The 21,423-nt window shown below is 40.2% G+C and overlaps 1 protein-coding gene across 10 annotated transcripts in view; it reads right to left on the reverse strand.

Annotated features, from left to right (window-relative positions):
- The window catches only part of STXBP5L (syntaxin binding protein 5L), a 198,971-nt gene that overhangs the window by 5,108 nt on the left and 172,440 nt on the right, over positions 1-21,423 (reverse strand). For 5 of the 10 annotated variants that reach the window (XM_072043761.1, XM_072043774.1, XM_072043771.1 and 2 more), the window contains 7 exons: positions 20,074-20,244; positions 10,373-10,471; positions 6,389-6,628; positions 5,060-5,420; positions 3,919-4,084; positions 1,445-1,556; positions 853-1,073 (listed from right to left, as the gene is read on the reverse strand). In XM_072043761.1, coding sequence (XP_071899862.1) covers positions 853-1,073; positions 1,445-1,556; positions 3,919-4,084; positions 5,060-5,420; positions 6,389-6,628; positions 10,373-10,471; positions 20,074-20,244 — 1,370 coding nt within the window. The remainder of the gene's footprint in view (positions 1-852; positions 1,074-1,444; positions 1,557-3,918; positions 4,085-5,059; positions 5,421-6,388; positions 6,629-10,372; positions 10,472-20,073; positions 20,245-21,423) is intronic. The other 5 variants (XM_072043782.1, XM_027449675.3, XM_072043787.1 and 2 more) reach the window with 2 other exon arrangements.

The following is a 21,423-nucleotide window of genomic DNA, read 5'->3' on the forward strand; positions in this document are numbered from 1 at the left end:
ATGAAAAGATTTTTCCTGAGGAACTTTAACTCCTTTACCACTTTCCTTTTGCAGAAGACTGGGAAGTGCCAGTGCTTTTAACACCTTTAGAAAGAAGCTCATCTATGGAGCACAGTATATACGCGCTGAATATATAAACTCTGTTTTGCATTCAGGGCAAGATCCTTCCATGCATTGTTGCCTCACACTTAACAAAAGTCAATAAAAACATAAAAATCTTATCCAGAAATGTAATGCATGTTAAACCAGCTGTACAGTTAACTGAAAAACATACATTTTGGAGAAGTAGTCTTTAATACTTTTTATCTTAAAAAAAAATTAAAAAATCACTTTAGTTGATTCCCAGCTTTAATAACATGGGCTGGAAGAGTTTTCTATTTCCACCTCTAAGCACAGTATTATCCTAAATAACTGTATCACAGTGCTGTACTAGAGGTTTTCTCCTCTTCTCACCAGTAAGATCTGTCAGTGTTCCTAGGTACACACCTATTTGTTTTCTGCCCTACTGCATAGATCTGCTGCAGTAAGCAGCTTAAAAAAAAGACTAGTCACGATGATATTGTGGAAAAGGTGTGAGACGAGAAGTACCACATTCTAAATTCAGAGGCTAACAATGGATGTTCATTTTATGAAAACATGAAAGGAAGAGATGTGCAATGAAGTTTATTTTGGGTATTCCATTGTGCAGGGGAAAGAACAGAAAAAATAGCATTTAAGTTAATGTGACTACACCTAAAACAATATGACCAGGTGAATGGGGAGCACAGTATTTGAATTTCCTGAAGTGAAGCAAAGGAATAATTGTAGAGTTTGTGGTTCCTAGTCCTGTGTGTGTGGTGCCAGGGCTCTTACCTCATGTGCATGTTTGGAAAATGCTTCTGCACTGGCCATCATGCTCGCAGTCCTTTCATCCAGCTCTCCCAGTTTCTGTCCTCGCTCATCAAGGGCAATGCGTGCACGAGTCAGGTCCCCAATAACTCCTCCTGCGGCTCCTCTCACGCCTTCAATTCCTCCTGATCCAGGTATGTGCTGGGCAAGACTGCGAGAGGCTTTTCCTGCTGTGGCCTCACCAACTGCAAAGGAGAAATAGAAATAGGGAATGAGTCACTGGCTGTAGTGCTGTTGGTGCTTCTGGCCCCTGAGCTGCAGCCTTGCAGCAATGACACCTGGTGTGCAGATGCCACGTGGAGGACTCCGCTCTCTGCACCTGCCTGTTACAGTGCAGCTGTGCACCCCCACCCCTCCACTGCTTAAAGGAAGCTGTTGAGGTGAAATAATCACAGATAAGGTAACCAAGAACCCTGCCCTTTTTTCTTTTCTTTTTGTTTTTAACCACCAATCATATAAATCTTATGTACCACTCCGTTCCTAGATGATAAGAGCAAGAGATCCTGTGTACCAGTTTCTGGAAAGAAAAAAAAAACACAAACAAACAGTCACTTACAGAGTTCCTCTCTGTCAAAAGCTTGTCCACTTCCTCCAAAAAGTCCTTTGAGAAAGCCTCTGTTTTGGGCTTCTGGTGTTTCCACAGGAGTAAACAAATCCCCAAGCATGTCCTAGAAAGTAAGTCAGGCAAAAGTCCACGTGAAAAATTACTGACATGAAAGCAGGTCTGGGTCTTTACTTCATTTGCATTAGTTTAAAATCCACATGCATTGGATATAGTCAAGTCTGTGAAAACATCAGTGGTAAGATCACATTTTGCTTAGAAACAGCAGAGACGACACTGTAATTGAATAATCAATTTGCTGTGAATTATGTGTTTTGCTTTAGTGATTATCCAAGCAAGCAGGGCATTCACTCTGTTTTCTCTTTACAGCATACCTGATTTCAGTGCTCGATAGCAGTTAAGAGGTTTCTTTTTCATTTGTTTGTTTGTTTGTTTTTAAATAAAAGCCCATTGCCTTCCATGCTCCCCTCTTTCTTTCCTATTCATTGTTATTGTGCATTTTGGCAGTGCCATCAGTAATGCTAAATAAGCGTGTCTGGCAGCACTGTCATGGTGACAGAGATTTTGGAGCAGTTGAACTAAATTAGGGCCAAACAAATCTCAGGCTTAGCTTTATTTGCAGCAGTACTAGGAAGGTGGTCTCCCCAGAATTAAACTGGTAAAGAAAGCATGTGGTCCCGTTAGTGTTTAAGACCAGCAAGGCTGTGTGATGAGAGCAGTCGCTGCCCTGTTGCTTAGCTCCGTGTTTGCTCATCTCTGCCTCAACAGGCAGACACAGCTGTTGTGCTGCACAAAAGGCCCCTGGGAAGCTGAGTGCTTCGGACAGAGCTGTGACTCACTCACTGCTCCTCTGCAGAGTCACCTGCTCTAGGGAGAAAAAGTACTGTAGCCCTTTGAGCCTAAGTGGCCTCTCTCATACCGCCTGGCTTGTTTTCCAAGGTAGCAGGTGATGCTGGGTCATCTGCCTTTTGTACACGGCTAATGGCTGTGCATGCCTTTTACTGTCCCTGTTGCATAAAAGCCAAGATCCAAGCAGTCGTAGCTCATCAGTACAGAGTAGCAAGGGCTGTTTCCATTTTGTTGTTGCATGATGCTATTAAGGTTAATAAAAATCTAGCTTGTAACAGCATCTTGCTATAGGTTCACCATCTAAGATACATTGAGCAAACCTTTTAATAATTTTAAAATTGTTTCCCTGCAAAAACTCTCTCTTTTCCATTGTGCAGCGCTGGTATGCAATGCTCACTCCTCACAGTGCTCCTTCAGACTTGAGACAGACAGTGCTGGGATGTGATTTGAGCAGCTCAGCACATGTTATTCCCTAGGGCATAATGAGCGCTGGCAGGACCATTTCTTTTATATTTCTATCCTAGTTCACTGTTAATTATATAACCTAGAACTTATTCACCCTCTTTTTTTTTTTTTCTTTTATTACTCATGTTTCTCCCTATAACCTCTCACAATTCCTCCTCTTCAGTAAATGACATTTTAATTTGCATTTTCATTATAAAAAACCCAAACCTAACATTGTAAAGACCTTTGCTCAAAATAAATTATTTTAATTAGACCATTTCTGTAGTTACTGTGTTTTAATGTACAATGGGAGTTGCTTTCCTTATACAGAAGAAGGGAAGTGCCAATTAGTGGAGTGAAAACAACAGTAAATAATTAAAAATATATTAAAACAGAGTGTGTTTTTTGATACTATCAACACCAGTTTGTCCCATATTCCTACCCAACTACTGAAAGCTGCAGGTATTAAGATATTTTGGGGGTTAAAATAAAAAAATATATAAAATATGGGAAGGAATGCATATTTTCACTGACACAGTTGCTATGTGGTTGGACACATGCTGGTACCAACTGCTGTGGCTGCTATGAATTTCTAACTTCCCCTTCTTTCCCTTCAGTCATTTTTAACAGTTGGTCTTTCGTCTGGTAGGACTTTGAGAGAAGCAGGCTGTGAAGAGTCCCATTTGGGCGCAAATCTGGCTCTGTGCAGAGCCAGCAGAGATTGCAATTACACGAGGGCAGGCTGGAGACACGGGCCAGCCATTAGGGCACAGGAGCAAGGTGACTGCCACAAAAGAGTCCAAACAGCAACAGAGCTGCTGACCTCTCTCTGATCTGCTTCTCTGGTGTCAGTCAGCCCAGGCAAGCACAAAGGAACACACCTGTCTTTAATGTCACTTGAGATACTAAAAATTAAAAAAAAATGTTCCTTTCTTTTTTTTCCCCTCACCAACAGGTATGCTGGTGATTTGACAACAAAGTATCATCTTTGGAAATGCCAGTATTAGTTATTTAACCATTTGAAAAAAAAATCTTTTGATTAGAAATCATAGAAATCGTGTTATTTTGAGAACTCTAGCGGTAAAAATGGCAATTTACAGGTACTCGCTGTTCAGGCCACTGGCCCTCCCACACAAAGACAAAGCTAGGCAGTGAAGTGAGGTTTTGGGCCATACCTGCAGGTTGTCGCACATCTCCTGGCTGTACGTTAGGCGCTGGATCTCAGTGGGAGAGCTGAGGTACAAAGCCTGCCCTTCGTTAGTGAAACAAAAGGTCCGCGCTATCCTCATATCTGTTACAGGCAAATAGTTGATGTCCAGCAGCGGGCGAAGGCTGGGCAAGCTGAAGAGAAACAGAAACTTAGGTTAGACAAACTGCCACACGTGGTACATCTGCTGTATGGCTGCATTTTAAACCAATGTGTAAGTTTATGCTTTTCATAACTGGATTAGTTGAAGTGCAGCTCTAAGCTGAGAAATCCTGCCCTCAACACAGTGCCTTCCCTTCATACTTTGCTTCCCTGCAGGGAGAAGATCCAGCTGCCTTGCCTCAACAGTCAGCTCCCGCTGCTGTCTGGATTTGGGACACTCACGTGACACAGTATGGCTTGTGGTGGGGTAGTGTCTGCCCCCCGTTATGAGGTGGGAAATGGCACGGCAAGGCCCTGTTTGCAGGGGGCAAAGGCTCCAGCATCCCCTTACCTGCGCTCCAGCTTCTCCTGCTTCACCTCATTAGCTGTACATCCTGATTCAATTTAAAGGGCCTGGGCAGGGAATGGGTGGTGTGGGGCAGGGGCACAATTACAGTGATGCTGCAGTCAGCTCAATGGTGGCAGTGACAAGGAAGAAAAACTGGGTTCTCCAAGTGGAAAAATCTGAAATTGCAAGAGTGGGGCTCTCCCCTTCACACTGGATAAACAAACGATACCATTTCTATGCCTGAGCTTTTCTACACTGCTCTATTGCTGACTTACCATAACTGAGCAAAATTATCAATGTTTCATGCTAGTTCTAAGTCATCAGCCATTAGTTGTCATCATGGGGGAGTTACTATGAAATGAAAGAGTTCATTTTGCTGTGCAGCTGCCTTATCTCCCCATGTGGAGACAGGCCAAGGAACGGGGATGGCAGCAGGCTAGGCAGGGCTCCCGGTGGAGTAATTAATTGTATACAAAATGCGCACTAAATGCACCCACCAGGAGTTAATGCAGAGCATCAGACATGTTGTAAGCACACCCTACAGCAAATGCAAGTGGAACGTGACAGCGCTGTGCCACCTCTTTGTTTAGTTTTGCCACAAGATTAGTTAGATAAGTACCTCAGTGTCATGATGTGCCCATTGGCACAAAAGCACGCCAGACAGACGCTGTTACAGAGGGTGACCACATCTGCTCGCAATAAAAAGGACGTTTCGGTGATGTTGTGGACATAAAGACATGTTTGGGAAGGCAATGAGAAGACTTTGGCTTGTTTTTCTGAACAAATGACTGCAAATTGATGATCACCCATATCCTGGGAGGAGGAAGGGGAATGCATGACAAGTTTCCTTTTTCTTGTTTTTTCACCATCATCAGCACTGTGTGGGTCCCTCCATACTTCATACGGTGGATGTGTCAACGTCCCCACGCAGTCCAAGCACGCGAAGGTCAGTACTGCTCCTTTCAGTGTCAGAACTGTGCCTGCAAAATATAAGCGTCTCTCACTGGCACTGGCACCACAATTAAACTGGTTGTCAGTACGGTGTACACAAGGCACAGCTGACACCTAGTTTTGCTTTTGTAAATACAGCTAACACATTAATCTAGCTAAGGTGACAAGTCGTCCTCGCTTGGTTCTTCCTGACCACACAGGAAGGTGAACAAATAGGCTGCCAGTACCAAAAAGGTCTCAGGCAGCCTGTATCAAATAATCTATATAATACATGCTGCCAAACACCATAAAAATAGGCTGATTTTTATCTCTATGTTAAACCAGTAGGATTATTTATTACCCTTCTACCAAAACTGCTCTCCTTAGTCTGGTGTCCATCCAGTGTTATTTTTCTAAACCAACTGTGGTGGGGGCTTACCTCTGTTCCTGCGTATCCTCTGTTTTTTGTCATTACTTTGCCGTGGAGGCGGTGAGCACATACTGCCTCTCCTCAGACCTGACCTCTCTTACTGCTCTGTCCTCTCTGCTCTGCCATCTGTCACTCACTAAGCCAAGGATCTCTCCTGGTACATCAACCTGCCAACATTTGTGTTTCCTTTCCTGAACTCCCTTCTGCTTCTCTGCAGCCTTCTGACAGGAAAGACAGCCAAACTGTTCACAGCATCCCAGATAGGATTGCATCAGAGCTGTATACAGGACTGCAATTTCCCAGTATGAAGGAGCCCTGCTAATTTTCCTGTCCTCACAAAGATTACACATGACTTTGCCCAAGATGTAGGGTAGTCTTCAGGAGTAACACAACCAAAGTGCCTCGGCTTGTGAAGCTGTGGGTCTCTCACAAGCCTATCTTATTACCTGTGCACCCTCAATGTAGCGCGTGACCACCGCTTGATACATTTCCTGAGAATTTTCTGCCAAAAAGACCATACAAAACCATGCAGTTTTTCTCTTGTTGTACCAAGATAGAAAATAAACAGGAAAAGAGCGGCACTCTTACCACTTGGTGACACCATGACCGGCTCTGACTGCCGTAGGTCGTCACTGGCAGGCAGGTTAAGGGAGAGGATTAAGACCATACCAAGGCCCGTTCCAACCCAGAGGCATGGGGAGACAGCAGAGTCGTTCTTTCGGGCAAAGGACTCCATGAAGTACAAAGCTGTAATTGCCTCCTTTGAGTCCCTGTCGATGCTCGACACGCTGGAGCTTCGGGAACGGCTGAAGGAGTTTTCCCGGTTTTCTGCACAAATAAATACAATCGAACAGGCATAAGCTGGCAATCCGAGAGCAAGCACAAGCCTGCAGCAAATACAAACTCCCTGCAGAGTACAGAAAACACAGCATTTTCATAACCTGGGCAAACAGTCTGATACTAACGCCATATCAGCTTCCTGCCAGTGTATAACTGCGTGGAAAACGCTGTCAGACCTCATCAGTTAGATCTGCATTAGAAATAGCTGCTTATTATGGAGATTAGCATAGACTAATTAGAGTTTACAACAGCCTTAGCTCAAAGGACTTGTTCTAAATAGCATGAAATAATTTTAGACCCATATGTTACCAATGCATTTACAATTAATCCATGTATCTCGTCGCTGCAGGACACGAAGGGAGGAGCCGTTACCAACTTCAGAACACGTGTCCTTTGCTCTGCTGCTGTTTCCATCGCTAGGCAGTACTAGCACTCAGTTCACAGCCGCCGTGTATTGTCAAGCTATGAATAACTGCTCTCTGGGAGAAATACACCCATTGCTAAAGTGATCCCAGCATCTGAGATGTCTCAGGGCACCATTCAGCTCTGGTTTCCCGGGCGCTGAAATGAGAAATGTGCTCTGTGCCCTAGACAACAACTGCACAGTGAGCTGGCACTGATGGGTTCATCTTCTTGCTTAAGCTTTAGCAGGCAACAGTGAGAGCCAGCTGCAGACAGAGCTGCGTTGACCTCACTGCAAATAACACAGGCATGGCAATTCTGAGGGAAGCGACAGTGAACATGGTCTGACCGCTGTCGGGCTCGGGGATCCCTGCTTTGCTTTGCCTTGTGCCAAGAAGGGAGAACAAAATTGTGCAAGGGAGCTGCTGGCACTAGCAGGATGTGTCAGTGACAACGGGTTGGAGGCTATAAAGGACACAGGCTAAAAAGTCACTGAAGACTAGAGGAGCCAGAGGGAAAAGGAGAGCAGGGCTGGCTGCTGGCATAGTGTTTGCAAAACGACTAGTGCCAGTGCTGCTGTCTACCAACCTGGAGTCAAGACCAGTCTCGATCACTGGAAACCTCACATTCTCTTCTGCAACATAAACAACTAGAGGAAGTAGGAGTCTCTGGAGACGGAGAAATATTTGAAGGTATTGGACCGGAGATAAAAGGCTTACTTCTGAACCTATCATTATGAAGCAGATTCGTGTTTGGTATGAAATTATCTGTCTCGTACCTCAGAATAGAGAGCTATCTCTTCAGAGCCAGTAGAAATGACTGAGAAGAGGAACAGAAAATAACTTTCTCAAGTACTCCAATTGAAAACTAGGCTAAGCCTCAAATTGTATGTATGCTTCTTGCTCTCCATCAGAAGCAGCAGTTTGGCGGGTGAATCTTCCTTGGACAACATGTTGCAGCATTATATTCCCCTACCCAGATCACGCCGTGTAAACTGCTGAAATTATCCTCTTCACAGCAGCTACCTGGGAAAGACTGGAGAGAACCACAGCAAAACATTACTGGAACCAGAGCAGGCATTACTATATATGCCACCTTACATGCCTGTGTTGGCACGCAGGGATGGGGGCAGATTCACATGCTGCTCATTCACATTTGGCACAGCTGCTGTTCTTGGAGGGTATCTGTAGCTTTTCAAACAGGAGCTTTGCAGGATAACATTTCCTGGCACTTCAGTCCCACTCTAATGGAAGAGAAATTTCTGTCTACTTGAATTTCTAAGCACTGCCTTCTCCTCACCCTGTTTCACCTTCTTCAAGTAGGCACTGTTGTTACTCTAGTTCTAGCTCAGCACTGCTAAATATATCTGCATAAAACTGGGATTTTTTATTCGTGTGCAAATACAGTTTCTAATACCTTGAGCATTAGTGTCTCCCATAACCCCAAGCACTTTGTACTTCTGCACTGGACTGGTTGGCCCAGCTCCTTCTTAAGCAAAGTGACAACTGCCGGGCAAAGCAGGAGAGGGCTGTAATTTCAGTAATTTCAAGGCACAGATTGATCCACAAATCTTTTTTTTTTTTTTTTTTTAATTCAAAATGTACCTTACTTTTAAAATATCTTATTATGTAATTCTTCTTCTCTTTAAAATGTATATTAATATCACTGCCATAAAATTCAAGTATGGTGGTGCTCATACTGAGAATGATGTTGAAAGGACAAATGCATCTGCTTAGTTAGCGTAGGCGACATGCACGGACCTTAAAATATATGATGTGCCATTTGCATGTGTCATCAAGCTTTCTCCCTCTCTAAATTAACAAGAAGTGTTCCTCACTCCTGTGCAGTACAGTTAACTAAGACATTTTAGCAGAACTGACATTAACAGATATAATCTTTAGGACACTTTTGGGAACATACTGTGCTATTTTATATTAAATACACTACTCAAACTTAAACACAAAAGACCAGCATGACACATTTCAAAATTTGATTTCATTAAACATATCTGAACAGCAAAACAAAACCCATGAAAGGCTGCAATCACTATGTGACTTTAGCTCTAAAACAAGGCAGAAATCTCTCTTCTCCCTAGAATTTGGGATAAAACTTAGTTTAGTGCTATTCCCATGAGACTCTCTTTCTCAAAGAGAATATACCCTAAATTCTTTATTTCAAAACTGCTCCGTTATATCCTCAAGAAATATAACAGCACTTTCTTTGTGAAACTGTAAAAACTTACCTAGCCTAGTTTCTATGTTTTAAAATGATGTTCCACCTGCTAAAATTTCTCCCGTACAAACACTGCCAGTCTATACTAATCGTTAACCCAACCACCATGTTAACCCAAACACCAGCAAAACAGGTGTCCCACCAATGTCAGCTACAACACCTCTCTGTGTGACTCTGAACCAGCACCAGTACCACTTTCAGGTACTCCCTTTAACCGAGGTTAAACAAAGCTTATGTGGTCTCCCTGCTTCAGTAAGGCGATAGAACTTTCATATGCAAAAAGAAGATACTTTTCTGTTCCCCAGTATTCTTTCCTTCTTTCTCCTCTCCAGAAGATCCTTGGCACTTTCTCATAAATGTGCTCCTGTCTCTAAATTGCCTCTTGCTTTGAAACGTCCAGTATTTCTTTTGCTTGGAGAGGCATATATCCCAACTCCAGCGATCCCCCTGTTCCCACTCAGCTGTCTCTCTCTTAGGCTAGCATGTCATTTTTACTTGTCTTCCCATTGTAGATTTCCGTTTATTGGCTCTTTTTTTTTTTTCTTTTTTTTTTTTTTTTCTTTTTTTTTTTTTTCTTTCTCTCTCCAAACAGGTCTTCAGGCTGTTCCTGCCACTGGAAGCAGAGTGCACTATCAGAGGGGTCCAGTGTCCCCTGAGAGCCAACGAGTGACTATGACTTGGGATATGCTGCTATTCAAGTTGTTAGGCCAAAATCTAAGCAGTTCTCAGCAAAAGCATCATTATCTGCAGTGAGTGAATTTCAAAGAGCTGCATAGTGTGGGTTAGGTTCATACTTCAGAAATACCACTACTTGCCTTACAGTAGTCCTGCTTTCCTCAAAATGTTTTCATTCAGCCCTGCTCTATGCATGGTATGAGTTGGTGAGATGCAGATGGACACTCAGGAACCAATTTCCTTTACGACATTGGACTGATTGTTAAATTCAAGCTATGAGCAACAGCGTACACGTAGAAGGCTTCCGATTTAAAAACAATTACAAAACCTCTAATTTGCTACCCACCTCACTGACAGAAACACAGAAGAACACTTCAACTCACATGCTAGGATAAAAACGAAGCCAGTGTTTTTGAGTCTTACCTTTGTTCATCCATGTGTGAGCAGTATAGTGACGCTCGTCGTGTGAGAATGTACTGATTCCATGTAATTGCTGAAGCATTGCCCGTCTGGAAATGTAACCTACTGCCACAAAATCGCATGCATTGCAAAAGGACAAGAACAATTGAGCCAACCGTCATCATGACATTTATATGAAAGCAGCCCTGAGCAGTTATTGTCCTAGCTCTTTCCTTGCACGACAGAGTGGTCCTGCTGCAGTGCAATGGTGTCTAGGAGAAGATTTAATTTAGGGTTTCTGAGAATTTAAAAGACAATTTGAGTAAATGATTCCATATGTTTCAACTGCCACATTCACAGAACACTTGTAGAGATCTTTTCTTCTCCCTTTTGTTTAGTGGAAACAACACTGGAATTTCCTTACTTTCCCATGGAATTAAAAGAAAAAGGAGAGGGGATACTAATGAAAATATTTATACCACTGATGTGTGTTCTTCAGGGGAATGTTCTGACTTTTGTATTCTCAGCTGCAGCAAATGCTTTGTAAGGGGAACACATCCTCACATACCATCTCTTCCAAGAAATTGTCATTGCCATTATTCTAAAATAATGGAGTAAGGACTAACAGATGAATAAAGCCAATTTCTTTTTGGAGTTAGGAATCATGAAAGCAAAAGTATGACTTGTTATGAAGAATGAACTTAAACTACCAGTGAGAAAGATCAGTATTTTCACCCTAAACATTTCCTTTAATTACTGGAGAGTTTTGCAATTAAACTGTCAAACGCCTAAGATGCCTAAATATTACAGGTTCTTTCCTGGTTTTAACATACTGAATAACTGACCTGCTTAAAGAACATATATCAAGATAAACCTTTTTGATATGGAAATCAATATATTATGGAAATAAAGTTAAAAGGTTTATATTCTCCTCACCTGGAGATTTCTAAAGTTTCAGTTCCAAACATCAGACTTACCAGAAGCTAATGAAAATATTAAAACATTTGACAGTTTAAGGATCATCACCTTAATATCTTTAGAGAAATCTGTCACTTTTAAAATTATTGAATCAGGAAAGCATGCAAAGCTCTGAATGCCGATGTAAACGTACAGTAAAGGAATTACACTTCAAACATGAATTTGCACACAGTACACATCATACAGACAGAGACTGAACCGTATTACTGACGGCAATGCTTCAGCAACACAGAGGAGAAAGGGGCAGGAAGTAACGCTGCAGGGTTTTCACACATTTAAGAACACTGCACGGTTACTTGGCTAAGAACATCTTCAAACACGTTCTAATAGCATCACTCTAAAGCTGCATTCCACATCAAAGCAATTCACTAGAAAGCAGCAGAAGTTGTCTTAGGCACAAACAATGCAACAATCTAGACTTGCTGCGAATTATTTTCTACTGTATCAGCTCAAATAAGTTGCTCTAAAACTACGTCGAAAAGCACGTGAATATATTGCTTGGAATGCATTCAGACCAGGGTGACTGCATCTGCTTACACACAGCCCACAGCTGTGGGACGCTTAACCCTCTCTTGAAAAAGTTCTGCTGAAAAAGTACTGTCCTGAAGTTGCTATAGTAATAGCAGTGTAACTTGGATGACTTCACAGAATTATACTGATACAAGACAATGTATGTACATGATGGCAAATAAAGGCCTGAAAGAGAAAACAGATTCAAGTCACCAGACTTGAATCTTTATTTTGATATTTCCAGAATATGGAAAAGTTCAGGCTTAGGTTTTAGTTCAGCATGTTTTAAAAACAGGAGGGAATTGTTAGAGTAAAACAGTTTTTCAATTTGAAAATGATGTAGAAATAAGCATTTTTATAGAAAGATAAAAATGCTAGAGATCTTTAACATAAATAGTGTCTATCAAGCTTCCATATTTGATTCCATGAATTACTTCCCTTTACTTACACAAGCAACTGTCTTCATATTCCAAACACTAAGAGCTCAGTTTAGATTTAGATTATAAATTAGGACATATGTTTCTTAATCAAAGATATCACAGTTCTCCATAATCTAAACCCCTACCTAAAGTAGCTATTCTGCAGAAGCGTCTCTTGATACCATTGGTGGTTTGGGAAAGAAGAATATGTTCTATAGTTTTCATATGCAGAAGTATACAGAATCGTGAGGAGATAAAAGGTGCAATAGAAGAAAAGCCTTGGGTCCATTCAATAAATGAGGCAAAATAGTTATAACAAAGCAAGTGAAAGCATTCTTTTTCTCTCTCTGGTAGATTTTCTGCTTGTGCAACTGAAATGTAGTCAGAAAAACTTTGCTTAAAAAAAAAGAAAAGCCTTTGGAATACTATTGTAATGTAACTTGAACAGTCTCAGAGTATTCATATGGTCTTCCCTCGTTCAGCCCCACACCTATTCCATTTTGCCAGAGAAGTACCAGTAACTGTCTAATGGTACGCTCCACTTCCCAAACTTTGAAAAATTATTTCCGATATAGAAAAACAGTTTATGTTGATCTGAGGTGATTGTTAGCAAGCAAAAAAGAAAAAAAAAAGTTGAGCATGCAGTGCACCTGCCCTCCATATTCAACATGCCTAGTGTACAGTGTGAAATCAGATTAACTTGGAATCAAATCATCATTTAAATTAAAACTGACAAGACATTCAGTGAACAGAAGAAGAACAGAGCTTTCTTTTAGTTAGTTTTAAAAATAGGGAAAATTTGCAGATTCCTATGAGGAAGCAAGTGGACCCAACGTCCTACAAGAAGCTCAAAGAAAATGTTCTCCCAGGAAAAAAACAAATGCAAACACAATCCAGCCCAATTGAGTTGAAATTTAGGCACCAGCATCACAGATGTATGCAGACAAGGCTCTTTTCTCTTTCCTCCCCAGCCACTCCTGGCCATTAGATACTCACGAGGTACCCCAGTCTCTAGACTTCCACTCCTCACTACAGGGACATAGGGAAAGCTCTGTTGTAATCAGGTTTTACACTCCACTGAAACCTCTGAGGGAAAGTAGTGTTTGGATCTGATAAAGATTATGAGTCAGTCTAAATGACGACAGCTCCACTGGATTTTTGCAGTCTAGTGATTACAGCACTCAGCAGAAAGCTGGAGGCACAAACCAGCCTGAGAGGACTGACAGCATCCACGCCTTCTGTATCTGTGGTCACTAGGTATAATGAGAACTTTGAGACATTGAGAAATGAAGACACTCTTCATGTCTTCCCTGGAAGCTATGCCACTTGTAACCCAGCCGTGTTAGGAAAGCTTTACTTCAGCCTAACAGCTATGATGCTTAGCTGGGATTGACCCTAAGCAATATGGTGGTGACAAACTGAGCTAGTAGTGGAGACTGTGGCTTACCACAGTATCTCTAAGCTATTTCCTATTATACAATTCCTATTGTTACCAGCTATGTAAAGTAACTTCAAATGCTAAGAGGAGTGAAATGATTCACAAGCAGAACCAACACCATGATCCCCTCACAGAGAATAATGGAAAAAAAATCTCAAGAGCTTTTTTATCTGCTGTGAAAGCTTATCTGTGAAAAAAACATGTCCCTTAGGGGACATGGCAGCTGTAACATGCCCAGAGGACCAGGTAAGTGTCAGTTCTCCTGGCTGCCTGGGCAAAGAAGTTTTCCAGAAGTCATCCACTCTGAAATATGGTGAGGCATGACAAAGGATATGTGGTGGGGAGGCATGAGCTGTTCTGAAAACCTGCCAGAGATGCAGTAGCCTCCTCAGAAAATCCATTTCTGCAGTTAACTATCCTTGTCATGGAAATTAATTGCTGACTGTCCCCATGAAACTGTGGCTCTGCCTTAGCAGTTTATGTCCATTACATCCTGTCCTCTCAGCAGGCATGAACAGCAGTGTGTTGCCTTCCCCTGTGCAGTTCCCTGCCATGTATTTGAACCACTGTGCTGCTTCAACACTTTTCTAGATCAAGCAACTATATTTCTCTCTTTCCTGGAAAGAAATTAGCTCACATCCACATGTGGGCTTCAGAACCAACCAAAACAAGAAAAAAGGGATTAATGATAAAAACAGAAACTTCCCTCTTCTCATCACTCCCCATCCCAAACTTGGGAAGGAAACTAAATGGTCCCATTTACTCATCCAGTTCAAAAAATCCAATGCATAGAGCACTTCTAAAGACAGCATAACAGTATAGCCATAATTGACAAGAGAAAAATATACAACAATTTTATAGAAGTATGCAGATTCTAAAGAAAATCTACAAGTATAAAAGTATACTGGATCCATTAAAATGGAAATTGCATTGTACTTGCCACAGAATTTTTGATAAGGTTATTAGAGATAATAGCTAAATATTCTTGAATGGTTTGTTTTGCCAGCTCTCTGCTCTTTCAACTCAAGTATTCTATATCAAATTTTAACTTTATATAATCAAAAGAATTAATCCAAAAGCTGAGGTAAATACTGAAACTGAATCATTTTAAAGAAATCTACAGCAAATTCAAAGACTTTGCTCTTAGCATTCATGGAAAATTATAATGCACATCAAACCCTTGTAAGGATTTCATGATCAGAGTTAAGTTTGTAGCACAAAGATCTAAATGGTCATTCCAGTCTAAGGTGGTGAAACTGGGCTAGTTAAAGACTATGTAATGGAAAAAAAAAAATCAAACCCAGAAAGACAGGTTTCTATCACTGATGGTGGGAGAAAATAGTTTTCAAAATACCAAATTTCAAACGGAAAAATCTCTACTTCCTTCCTAAGACATGTGATACAACCACACATGGACAGATAAATACAGAATGCTTCCATTTCTGTGTGAATACAGCAATGAGAAGGAAACAGAAGTCAGAGTCTGCCAGCATTTGATGGCAAGTAGCAAATCATTGCAGAGAAAACCTTTTGGAGAATGCAAACTGCTTAAAAAAGCAGGATGTTTGAAAAAAAGCAGAAACAGTGAAATTTCAAATCTGAAACTCTTACCAGAGTTAGCTGGAATTTATTCCAGTAATGAAGACTGCATGACAGCATATGTATCTGTGCACACATCCACATATTCACCCAGCTATACAAGTATAACCACACTGAGTTCCCTCCCACAAAAAAAATATTTTTATTCTATAACATCAATGTTTTATTTCAACTAAAATTTCAATAAAAGCTAGATAGAAACACAGATTTTATTTTTCTATGCAGAAAAAGAACAGATGTTTTGGGCCTCTTGACCTACACTGAAATTTGTGGTCAGGCTGTGATCTCTGCACTTCTAGAAGGAAACAAAGCTTTAACAACTATGTGGTACTAGCTCTTGGACTAAGATGGACTGATTTGCATTTGTGCCACAGGACAGAAGGCAAGCCAGGGAGGAGTACATATTTTCCCCCATGAAGCTAAGCAAAAGGTTAATATAATTCCTCTTCCAATGTTTCTGTGAAGACACTTGCAAGTAAAACAGGGTGCTAGTTGGAGTCCAGAGCTGGAACAGACCAAGACATCTAACAGAAACGAAATCAGAAAAGTTTAGTGCGTGAAGGCTGATTGAAAATGCACTCAATGAAAATGCTGGAAATATAGTTCCTATTGTACCAAAAGGTCAGATTTAAATAAGTTGGTTTTGAAAACCAATGTGAGAATAATGATATATTATTCTAACAGATATCTTATGATTAGTCACCAAAATGTATTATCTTTTTAATCTAATCAATTAAGAAGGGGTTTTAAGAGTAGGAACTGGAAGAACTATTAAAAAAAACCTCCAAGTGTCATCAGTGCTTCAGAGACAGGCACTCAGCTTAAGAAAAGGCAAGAATTATCTACCCCCACACAAAGGATTTTCTCTTTATGTATAGAAAGTGCTTAGTACTTCTGAGATAGCAATCTCTAATCAAAATTCTAATCAGGTTGAAGAATAAAATCCTACCAAATGCTAACCTGAAATACTACCCTTCCGGCGAGGACATAAAATATGTATCTTGCTTCACCAAAGGAAAATATAAAACACAACTTCTTGTGAATAAATCCATTATTTATTGCAGCATATACTCCTAAGTAGCCAATAAATTCTTCACACAGAGAGAATTGTTTTATTTTACTTTGGAACAGCCCAGCCAGAAGCTTCTGATGAAACACAGTTCCAGAAGTCGCAGAGAATTTTTATTCTCAGCATATTCTTTCTCAAGTCTTTTAACATCTCATCTTCCTTCTCCCTTGCCCTTTTCCTTAGCTCCAACCTAAGAATTTTCAAGGATCATATCACTTTCTACCATACTATTCAATAAAAAAAAAAAAACAACTCAGAAATAAATTCAACCTCCTGCCAAAACAATATGGATAGAAATCAAAGATGCATGAAGAATGGCTGAATGTCAATCGTTCAAGACAGATCAGTTAGTAGAGCTAGAAGTCAAAAGAATAATACCACAGGTATCTACAAAATGTTCATACAAGTTGGACAGATGGTTTCTTTTTAATGAGAGAATGCAAATCATCAGAAAAATGTTTTAGTTTATAAACCTGATGACAGGGGACACGTATGTTTGTGCATACAAACCCACTCACTAAAGGACCACCCCAAGCCACGATCTCTAATATTACATCTCAGTAAAAATTATTCTAAAGGATCTGTCTGACTCTTTCTTGCAGCAGGAAGAACTATAACACAGTCATTTCATTGACCTTACTGAGAGTTGTAATATCATTTCAATGACACAGGTGATGCGTTTGAAAAGGACTTCTTTTCAAGTCACGTTAATATTCTCCATGTCCCTGAAAGGAAGTTAGATGACTCTTTCTAGAAAGAGATATACTTTAGTATCAAACTTTATAGGTATTATAATTACTGATGAGCTGTAGAAACTGAATCTTTCATGATATGGATACACAGAAAGCCTCATCGTGACATCAAAGTATTACTGTATTACTAAATGTTTTGTACACAAGGGTCAGTGGGACCTTAGGGGTTTGTAGGTTCCCTCTTCTGCCTGCCAGTGACCCTACTTACTCTGGGAGGATGGGAGAGAAAAGGAAAAGAAACATAAAAGCATTGTGTAGTACTGTAGCCAGTTCGGATACAAGTAGTGTCGATATTACAGCAGTATCTGCATACATGTATTGCAGAAGAGTTTGGTACTACATAGAATGCAGAGAAACACAAAGCAATTGAAACTATTGTGGTAGTGATGAATCTTCCACTATGAACTATCATATGCAGTGGTACTTACCATATTTGTATGGTGCATAAAGAGAGGAAGATGAAAGAGTTATGATCATTATCATCACATAGAGGAAAAATGGTGATTACACAGATGAAAACTGCCCTTGTGTATGGGAATTTATAAACAGCTCAGAGCTCTGTAAATCTACTTTAGTACCATTTTTACACACAAGACATTAATTAATCCACATTAGAACTGAAATTTATAGGTTTACTATGCAAACCACATTACTCCTTATAACTAATTGTTTGAGGATTACACTTCACCATATGTTACATGATGCCTACAACGTGATTTAACATTTTTGCTGTTCAGTTTACAACTTCATCTTTGAAGAATCCATGATACTGTAACATCCTCCTAAAGGCCAGTTCTATACTACAGATGCCAGTAAGCAGTGCTATGTTTGCCATGCATGGGAAGATATAAAATACCTGTGCTAATGAGGTACAACTTGGCCTAGCAGTTTCTTTGGTATTATTACAAGGTGTAATTTTGCTATGATTATAAGAATTTCATTGAGATAATATATAGATATGTGAAAACAGTCTAGTGTTACATACAAACTAAGGCAATGGCAGAATGGTCACTGAAGAAACAGCAGTTTCAGTTGAAATGTTACTATTCCCAAGTATTTGTCCCTGTTACTCCACAGAAGATTAATACTCATCTAAAAAAGGCAGAAAAATAGATCATGGGGGCATTTCTCATTTGCTTTAGTGCAAAGGCATTTGGATAAAGTAAACCCAACATAGAAAGCTGTTAAGTGTTTCTGTACTGAAGCAGAAAGGGACAGCACAAACGATCCATCTTTCACCAGTGTCTTGTTTGGGTGTGATAGCCTCTGGCAATGGGAGATGATTTCTGCCAGAGACTTAATGACATAGCTAGAAGAGGGTAACACATTTAGTGAACATAACCATTTTTCAGAGAACATCTGACCATACTTTGCTCTATTACCCTGTGGATCAATGTAGGTCAACAGTATCCTTAAATCAAATGCAAGGAGATGCCAGAGGACACTGCAACAGTCTTTGGGATAGCACCTCCATTCTATCAAGAACAGTATCTTAGAACCCCTCCATGATGAATTAGGATATTTTCTTAGTGGGTCTCACACATGTAGACCCTATTTTTGTTTTGTGACCCCCACAGCAGTCAGAAGAAAGGTCAAAGAAGAATTTAATATTTTATATTATCATAAAGAAAATAAAATCATTCTAGCAATTTGCAACTAGTAACAAAGGTTTGAAATAAATTAAAAAAAAAAAAAGACACACTGAGTGAAATAATTCCCCTTGCTCTATCTCTATTTATAATAATTAAAACAAGGGAGAACAGGTTCCAGTTATAAAGAACTTCTGTGGTGCAGACACCTTTGCAGGTGGACATGTTAGGATACAAATGCTCCTTACAAGAAATATGTAGAATCATGGTATTGTTGATTGCCTTTCACTTACAGCATCACGTTCAGGCCAAGCTACAGCCTAAACAATAGCCATAGGAGATTATTATCTCTTAGGCACTTAAGAAATTATTCTGCATCTTCATTAAAATTAAAAACTGGACTTTAAAAAAAGTTAAGTGTAAAAAATACTTATGTTGTTTAAATATTATTGCGTATCTATTACTAAAATTTAACACAATCAATGCTACAGTCTTACAACATTTACTTTGATACTATTCTTTTCAGTTTTTGGTAGGCTGAAGCTTTTCTGCATAGACAATGCATTGTTGCAGGAATGAGGGGGTGCTGGAAGCTTGGGAGACAAGGGTAAAGGATGCCAATACCAGAGTGGGAACACTACCAAGATTGAAGGAAAACACACCAGCTGAATGTTCCTGCTTTTAATCTGCAGTTAAATAGCTGGCACTGCTGAGATTAAAATAGGCTGATTGTAGATTTTAAGCACAATGTATTGCCATAAGTGGTCCACTTTGTATCTCTAAGTTTAATTAAGTCTCTTCACTCAGGTAGATCAAGATCTGAAGACTGTTTTTCAACCAGCAAAACTAGAAGCTCATTATAAATACAAAAATTGATTAGATTATGGGTTATAATTTTACAGTTGTCAGTGGCCAGGGATTGTGGAATTTTATACCATCTTTACAACTAGTAAATCAATAAATACATACAAAGCCTGAACTTGCATTCTAAAAATATCCTATTCATTTTCAGACTTGGTAAGTAGAGACAATGAGAGTTTGAAACGTTAGTACTACTAGCTGTCACGATTACTGTACATAAGCCACTATGAACAATTGCTTTTCCAGAACAAAGCACCCCATCCGTACAGGCGAGGGGACAGCTCTAAGAGTTCGGTGAGATTCAGCATACCGCATCCCTAGGCAGCACAGAGCTCAGGAGCAGGCTGGTTAGTAACAACACTAACACACAGGGGTTGTTCTAATTCTAAACAGTCAGATGAAGACAGCAGTTCAGGGCAATGACTAGGACAAGGCTCATGCTAAATTTAATCACTTCCACACCTGGTGAGAAATTCACAGATACCTAGCAAAATAGTCATTGCCACCCACCTTCTGTGGTGACTGGGAGGGAAATCTCCATGCAGGCTGCAGACTGCGCCTTTCTAAAGGGGGGCCTCCCAGGCCCTCGGCGGTTTGCTTTTGAGACGTCCGCGCTGGAAAGTCGTTTTCCTGCACTGCAGCTCTGGGATGTTGGACTTGTACAGTGACCATTCACGTGATCTGGAAAGTGAATGCAAAATGTGCTAGGTAAAGTGCCAGCTCGCAAAATTCAGAATGGAGGAGAGATGTTAGTGCTGATATTTGAGAATGGGTTAAATTAGATCTTCTGAGAGTAACCTTTTTTGTTTGTTTTATCAATGCAGCGCATATATGTAAGAATAACTCACCACATCTTTAAGGTATATTTTGAAATAAATTGAGGGATATAGAACTGGTACACATTCTTAGAGCTGCGAATCCCACAGCATTTTATTGACCTCTGTGCATGGGTAATCAAGATAAGGTGGGTAACGCTGTCATCCTTGATGTTGTGTCTCCTATTAGATACCAAATAAATTTGAAAACTCTCTTTCCTTTTTGCTCTCATAAAGAACTGCAGGTGTAATTTACTGCAAGATTGAGCTGGACAACCTCCCTACCTGTCTAGAAGCTGCAATGACACAGGTATTTAACTGCCCCTATTTGTGACAGTTATAAAACTAACCATAATGTTGCAAATTATTCTTTATATCCCACATAGATTTATCTTACTGCTAAAGAAACTGACTGCTGAACAATATGTTTGTCTGCTACAGAACTAAAGATGTGAGGCTGAGTCCCTGGAACCCTGCTAGAGGCCGTGGTCAAACAGCACAGCACATGCTGCCATCTGATGAGGCAGGGAACAAAACACAGTTGCCTGAAACGCTGCCTACATTTGTCTGTTCTTCATCACTGAAAACAGGTCTTAAGGCCACAACAATCCACTGAGCAAGACTTAGATCAGATTTTAGAGTGGGTTGGATGGGATCAATGGACTATAACACATTCGTACAATACTACACTTCCCCTCACATCAGGTACACAAATATGAGGTGAAGAATTACTGAATGCAATTTTCCCTTCAGCTTATGAAAAGATATACAGTTGTGTATAACTGACTTATTTTTGGTCAGCAGATAATCCAGACTTGTTAAGTAAACAGCTGGTCAGCTATTCAAAACAATGAAAGCTCAATACTATAGGTAAGGGTGAGCTTGAAGTTTCTACACCCGTTTTAAATGTCAGGTTATTTATATCTCAGAATTAGTCTTTAGGTTTCTATATATGAGTATATTCAGTATATCATAAGTCTCGTCAATTTTTACTGTATCCAAGGAAAAGATGAATTTTAATACACCAAGAAAAATTAGTTTCTTT

This window comes from Anas platyrhynchos, chromosome 1 (assembly GCF_047663525.1).
Source record: "Anas platyrhynchos isolate ZD024472 breed Pekin duck chromosome 1, IASCAAS_PekinDuck_T2T, whole genome shotgun sequence".
Taxonomy (NCBI): Eukaryota; Metazoa; Chordata; class Aves; order Anseriformes; family Anatidae; genus Anas; species Anas platyrhynchos.